The sequence below is a fragment of the Sinocyclocheilus anshuiensis genome, unplaced genomic scaffold, assembly GCF_001515605.1.
Source record: "Sinocyclocheilus anshuiensis isolate Anshui unplaced genomic scaffold, SAMN03320099.WGS_v1.1 scaffold426, whole genome shotgun sequence".
In the NCBI taxonomy this organism is placed as follows: domain Eukaryota; kingdom Metazoa; phylum Chordata; class Actinopteri; order Cypriniformes; family Cyprinidae; genus Sinocyclocheilus; species Sinocyclocheilus anshuiensis.
The window spans coordinates 233584-241081 of NW_015542362.1; the positions used below are offsets into that span (position 1 = coordinate 233584).

Genomic DNA, 7498 nt, shown 5'->3' on the forward strand with positions numbered 1-7498 from the left:
GAAAGAGGGGGAAAATAAATGTAGTATCTTTCACCACATGGTGAGAACTGAGTGTGTGTGATAATGGATGATTGTGTGTATGTGTGTGTGTGCTCACCTCTCAGCAGTGGGACCAGTCAGAACGAGAGAGAGAGAAAGGAGCCGTTTTAACCTGACAGACCCAGGACAAGGCCGTCTTTCACACATGCCCAACATAAGGGCACTCTCTAACTTTCTCTCTGTTGATTTCAATGTATAAACACATTTACGCAGAAGTGAACTTGTCATTTGTATTATATTATGTTTGTTTATGGTCTTTGTTCTGTCATATTTCCTCTTCAGACGATTTCTGTTTTGACATCATGTGTAACCTGCGTGAACTTGGTGTGTTTGATAATTCTGGGAACAGGAACATCCATTTTAAACACCACATGCTGTCATCCTTACCAGGCCAGAGCCTTTTTTCCACCTCTCCATGAGTAGTGAAAGTGTGCAATGTACAGTCACACACTACATCACCAAAAACACATATACATTTCTCACATCTACATGTGTGTATTTACACATGTAGGGGCCAACAGTTCCCTCTGAAACAAGTGTACACAGAAGGGCAGCCAGAGAGGATCCAGTCCTGACCTGTGTATTACAAGTGGAAAGAGCAAAAGACGTGCTAGAAGATGGAAAAAGGTAAAGGTTTTCCGGCTTAGAAGTGACTGACAGTGAGGTGAGCATAAGAAAATGTGATTAGGATGGTGATTGACAGTGAGGTGCGCATAAGAAAATGTGATTAGGATTTTTTTAATGGTCACAATCTACTTCGTAGAAAAGTGACTCGGCGCGCTGGAAATAGCAGAACAGGTCGTGAGGCAAAATGGGGAGACAGACACGCTGGGCTTGGCCGCGCAGATGTCATTTGGCTAGAAGGTGAGAAATGTCCTCCCTCATTTCACAAGGCCACAGAAGCTCAGACGTGCAGAGAACGAAAATAAAACTAAAAACCCAAAAGGGTCACTGACGCACAAAAGCTCCACACACCCTGGAAAAGTTATGAGGTAATAATCTGCAGCTTACTCGCACTGTCAAGCACACACACACGTATGCGGCCAGTGTGTCCGTTCACTTCTGCACGCATGCATGGTCATGGTGACTGTTGCTCCGAGCGCGTTTCCTTAAAAACCAAGTGAAATCGTCTGTCAATCAAATACAGCCTGTTTGTTTTGAGCGAAGTCAGATTGGGTTCAAGAACTCCGTTAGAGGTTGAGGTTAGATGATCTTCAGCGATAAGACAGAAAAGCTTTCCACATTCATTTGGACCGCAAAACACATGTCAGACGTCGCTTGAAGACAATAAAGTGCGCAGGGCTCTTGGGAGAAGAGCATCTGTGTCAGAAGCTAATGTGGCTGTGTAGTTTCTGTCACTTGGCGTATTTAAAGCCTTAGAATCAGAATGAAATAGATCAGTCAATAAATAGGCAAAACTTTGAAAACAGCTGAATGGATCAAATGTGTTTACAGTACATGTGTGTGTTCAGTTACATGCACTTCGACCTCGCACAAAACATGCCTGTTCTCTGCCTCTGGAGGTGAAAAGGTTATCTCGCCACGTTCAATAGTTTCTTTTATTTTGAAAAGAAATTTATCAGATATTTTAAAAGGGGGTGCAATAAAGAGGACCGCTTTTTTCCACTGGCTCATTCCACACAGAGTGCGCAGGACTAAAAATACACATTTCTGTGTAAATTGGACACCAGACGAGCCTCCCGTACATAAATGTAGCCTTTGTGTGCCAGTGGAAATGTTATACAAATGACCCCTTTATTAAAATCACAAAAAAAACTTTTAATTATATTTATTCGGATCAGCTACGGTTGACCCGAACACAGGGGGTGCTACGCGAGGGACTGCGGGGTGCAATTTCATCTGCAATTTCAATCACCTCAATGTGTTTGTTCAGCATACGACCAACATTAAGTAAGATGAGAAGAAAAGAAAGATGGATGGAGCAGCGGGAATTGAAAAGTGTACGGCAAGTTTTCCTTGGCACATCGTTCTGCTCCATGCTCTTTATTTGTATCACTCATTATTCGGACCCTTGTCCTTAGGTCCTTCTGTATATATGCATGCGTGTGTGTGTGTGCATGGCTTAGTCTAGGTGCTGCTGTGTTTATTGGTTCAGAGCGGCAGGTAACGGTGCGGGAGGAGTTCTCCGTACGCTGACCCACAGTCTCAGCGTAAATAAAGATAATATGTCCATTTACTGAAATAGCCCGTTGGAATCTCTCAGGATGTGTGCGTTGGCCCGTCTCCATTGGGGTATAGACAGAATTTCTGCAAAGAGAGAGGGGGAAAGCAAGCAGAGGCAGTAGGACTTGAGGTCCCATTATTTGGCCATCAGTCACCCTTGGTTGTACCCGCCAAACATGGCTCTGCATAAATGAAAGCAGATATGGGAATTTCGGGCAACGCAGTGAGAATCAGCAATCGGCATCAGAGAGCAATGGTTTCGCTTAATGCCGAGCGAGCGCCAAAGCCCACGAGACAAGCGCAAAGAACCTAAATGTGGCCGAGCTGAGAGAATAGGCTCCCCTTTGACCTGGAAACACTTTGTGGAGAGAGATTATGGTTGTTCAGTGCAGTGTGAGCGCTCACCCCGGGGACCCCCTTTTCTTCTCTTTTCTATCCCCCTACCTTCCTCCTCCTCCCACTACTGCTGCCAAGCCCCCTTCGCTTTCACCCCCCGTCCCCTGTTCCTAAAGACAAGAGGCTGTTTGAGGGGTTGGTGGTGCGTTCCAGAGGTGAAAAAGGGGCCACACCACACTGGTGCCAGTCATGCCCGTTTCATGCTCGCTAATCCCGACAAGCCCCAGGAGAAAGCCAGAAAGCGAGAGAGAGGGGATGCTGGAAGACTGTTCCTAAATCCCCCAGGTCTCTATAGGCCATGCTCTCTGGAATTCTGATCAGAGCCCCAAGCAGTGTAGTCTTTGTTCCAGGGTGTGGGTGTGTTTTTGACCCCCCGGTGGGCAGCTTTATTGCCACCCAGACTGGAGCGATTTGGGTCAAGGTGTAGATGTGGGGTAGAGGTAAGGGAGGGTTGCCCAATGGGTGAACTGTGCTCTCATGTTAGACAGCCTTCTCTGTGTACTGAGAAACTGCAGTATTGAGGAGTTATTGCTACAATGGCAAAGGAATTTGTGCTTATATAATGATCATTATTAATGTTAAGTCTGAACTCACCATAACTGATCAGCACACAATTCAAAAGTAATAGCCCTGGCATAGACACAGTTAAGTTAATGCGCCATATGGATATTTCAGCAAAGCTTGGAGCACCGTTGAGAAGAGGACAAAAAAAGAAAGTTGTGACCAGATATTTTTTGCGGTCAATTGAAAATTCATACACAGACAAAATACAAAATAATTTCATAATTCAAAATGACAGACACACCGCAAGAGAACGCAAAAAAATGACACTCCTCTGAGTCCATAAATCTATGTCAATCACAGATTTGACCCACTTTTGGATTCAACTACTGCTCCGCTGAGGCTTAAGGAGAGAGATGTGGACCACAAAAGGGGATAACCGACCAATTTAAGGGGTTGTCTTAAATGTATCGCTGTACACAGATTGTTAAAAAGCAATACATGTTTTCAGAAGCACAAGAAGGAGAGAGATCAACATTTCAAACTGCACGTTTGCACAGTAGCTCCAAGTCGCCTCGCAGTCATGCCTTGAGCTGTAGCAATAAGGAATGACACAAGTTTGGCACAAATGGACCGGACCAAATCCTTTTGATTTTAAATATATAACTCTGAGATGCAGTCAAGCCTGTTTGTTTTTCTAGAGAGCCTGCCAACTGCATGGAAATTCTCTTCTGGATTTTCAGCAACTTTGGAGAATCTATTCCTGACCAGAGAATTTGATCTGTACACCACTCAGACCAGGACATTCATCACTTTTGAAAATCTCAGTTGAAAGCAACCCACTCCAGCTACTGCGAGTCAATGTCCTGGGACATCCTAATGCGCACCATGGATTTAATATGGAAAGAATTCCTAAGACATTTATTCACGATTTTTACTGTATGGAATGCTTTTTTTACAGCTTCAGTTCGTGTAATAACCTACTTTTAAAATACCACATTATGCTACCTTATTTTCTAAGTTTTAAACCAGCCATGTCGCAGTGAGCGTTCACAAATTTCTCTAACTTATTAAGATGGCACAGAGACTCCCTGAATGTACTGTATGCGCACCACGCGCTGTCTAGGTATCATGACAGAACGGCACGGCATCATTCACAACACGCGGGTTCGTCTAGAGTAACCGGCGCGCGCAATTACACAGAAGCTCAATGAGAGCGCGACACTACCTGCCCTCGCGATCAATCCCACCCCGCGCTCCAAGAGGAGTTTACGCGCGCTTTGACAAGCGGTGCTCAGTGGCTGTGTTCTCGCGCGCATCGGAAGCCAAGGACTACAATATTTCTGGAACGGAACGCGCCTTTCTTGGCAGCCGCAAACAGGTTGTTCCACGTGGATTGAAAACTGGCTGTATGAAACAAAAACTGTCGGCTATCTAAAACAGACAGCTTATTAACACCATGGAAATATGGCACGGATGAAATTGCACACGTGGGAATAACTAACCTGCAGGCTGTTCGCTTTTTAAAGCGCAATATTACGCTCGAGCGCACACGTGCGAAAGGCATTAGTGGACGTTATCCTACTCTTGATGTGTCTTTAACAACCCAGTTACCTACAGGGAGACTGTATACACTGGTGAGCGCACGAATCCGCGGTGCCTGGCGCGCACCGGAGCGGTGTGCGTGCGACAGCAAGGCGACTGGAAACTTGGAAAGACACAAGGAGATGGAGCGCTTACCTGAAAGAACCAATGGCATGTTTCTCCAATGATGGGGAACCCCATGGAGCCCTTGGGCATAGGCAGCTTGCAGCTCTTGTCCCGTGTTGCAGTCCATCTCAGCTGCCAGAGTTGCTGGGACACGGCCAGAAGAAGTGCCATGGACACTAAACACGCAGCCAGCGTCGCCAGCGCCGAGACAAGGTCAAAACTCTCGAAGAGCATGGCTGTGAAGGTCCGGGACTTGTCTCAGATATTTCTTTAGAGTGATGCGCACTACAGTGGTTAAGCCTTCTCGGGAGTATATGAGGTGACTTATATATGAGTTATATATGATTTGCTGCTACAACTAGCCTATTCTGAAAAGCAAAAATAACTGAGAAGAATCTCTCTCACCAAAAGGCAAAGCAACAAAGTTTTGTAACGAAAAGTAAATGAATAAATTGAAGTGTTTAATTAACAGAATGCTGGATATTAAAAAGCGATATTAAATGTTTGTATATCATTTTAAATTATGCAAATCGCTTTCCAATATTTCCGTGAATTCTAGATTCAATTTTAATTTTTTAAATATCAATTTGGCGTGAACTCGTCAAACCTGAAACTTGATTTAGAAATGTTGTTCTAAATTATAAGTTCTTCTTTAACAATTAGCTTTAAGTTGCTTTTTGAAAAAAAAAAATGTTTTCAGTTATTTTAAAAATATCTTACAGGAAAGCTCGATATAATCTTTTAAAATGTACTGAAATCAAGTAATGGTCATAAGGAAGACGCAGAAATAAATGAAAGAAATAATCCTCCGAAGTTTGATGCCTATGAGCAGTAAACATCTTCAGATGACTGTAGTGCGTCTCGCTAGCCCGTTTTCTGATGCGGTTTCACTCTCTATCTCTTGCGCTCTAGCTCTCTCTCTTCACATACAGTTTCTCAACGTGAGTTCGAGTTGCACAGCGAGCTTCCAATGTGTGTTTATATAGCGGAGGCAGTGAGGCGGCATTCGGCCAGGGTGCAAGCGGCTCCCCCCTTACCCCACCCCACCCCACAGAACTGAGGCGGGGTGAAAAGTGAACGGGCCGGGCGCTGGAGCGTGCGGGACCTGGAGAAGAGCCCAAAGAGAGAGGGAGAGAGGGAGGAAGACTTTCAATACTTTAAGTCTCATACGTTGGAGAATGTATCACCTGCCACTCGCAGAATATGCATATGGTTAAATCATGTGGGCTTAATGATGCTGTCACACTGAGCTACCTTGATTAGCCTACTCAGCATGAATTTAAACCCTTGGTTCAAAAACCACAGGAAAAAAGGAGACGTGATGTTATATCAGTGTTACCTTGTCTTATACGGACTCAGTAACACACCATAATAGACATGTTGGTCAGTATCAGTTTAAAATTTCAACAAATGCCTTGACTGTCCAGATGCGCATCTGTTCCACACAGTAGTGCGCGCCGTTAGTCCTGTCAATATTCGAGAGAGACTTTCAATACTTTAAGCCTCATACGTTCGAGAAAGTATCACCTGCCACTCGCAGAATATGGATATGGTTTAATCGTATGGGCTTAATGATGCTGTCACGCTGAGCTACCTTGATTACTCAGCATATGGTTCAAAAACCACAGGAAAAAAGGAGACGTAATGTTATAACAGTGTTACCTTGTCGTATACAGACTCAGTAACACACCATAATAGACATGTTGGTTCAGTATCTGTTAACAATTTCTTACAAATGCCTTGACTGTTCAGATGCGCATCTGTTCTACACAGCAGTAGTGCGCGCCGTTAGTCCTGTGAATGTTCACAGTCACAGTGATTCATTCATTCCTTATTTGTTTTCTTCAGAAATGGCTTGCTGTCTATCCATAACTTTTAGGGGATCAAGTTTTTAAAAGAATTTCTTTGAAACTACATTTTCGGGGCGCGAATACGATAAGATGCGTCTTGCGCAACCCCAGCTCTTATTTGGCGCCCACAGTTAACTAATATTAAAGTCTTTTTAATCAAATCAGTAAGGGTTATTGTGAACATCTGTAATAAAGTTTATCAATATTTCAGTATTTTTGCTAATTAAATAATGAACTTAACGCAAGGTGCTGATGTAGCCAACCGTCACTATGAACACTTGCGTTCTGATTAACTTTTGTTTTGTTACTTAAACATTGGGGGGGGGGGTTAAAACATCCATCTATCTATCTATCTATCTATCTATCTATCATGTAAAATGAATCCCCTTGTGCTGAGAGTGTCGATGAAAGTGACCGATTCGTGCTGGTGTCATCTGTTACAGATGGTACGTGGTTTCAATTACGGTCACCTTATGATCACAATCACTCAAGGACAGTTATGTAATTGTTCTCAGCATATGAGACGACCACTGCAGAGCAGAACTCAGAGCTCCAGCTGTTTCGCTCACTCTCTTTAAGTCTGCTTCTCGAGGCGCGCAGCTGATGCGCAGGATGAGAGAGGAAGGGATGCTCGTCATATATTCTGTTTACTTGTCTGAAACCTAACAATTCTCATAATATTAGAAAGGACGCGTTTAAATGATAGTTACTCGCCTTTTCGCTTATAAGATGAATGCGATGAGTTCTCGAGCGCGTGCCTATAAGTTAAAACCATCCATTGATTTCTTCAGTCCGTTTGAAAGAGTGCGACTTCTGCA

General features: G+C 43.8%; 1 protein-coding gene across 1 annotated transcript in view; it reads right to left on the bottom strand.

The window, feature by feature from the left end:
- cyp26b1 (cytochrome P450, family 26, subfamily b, polypeptide 1) overlaps nucleotides 1-5478 on the bottom strand; it is a 19310-nt gene extending 13832 nt beyond the window's left edge. The window contains exon 1 of the mRNA XM_016490733.1: nucleotides 4861-5478. Within this exon, the coding sequence (XP_016346219.1) occupies nucleotides 4861-5064 (204 nt within the window). The 5' untranslated portion in view covers nucleotides 5065-5478. The remainder of the gene's footprint in view (nucleotides 1-4860) is intronic.
- Nucleotides 5479-7498: the final 2020 nt, after the last annotated feature.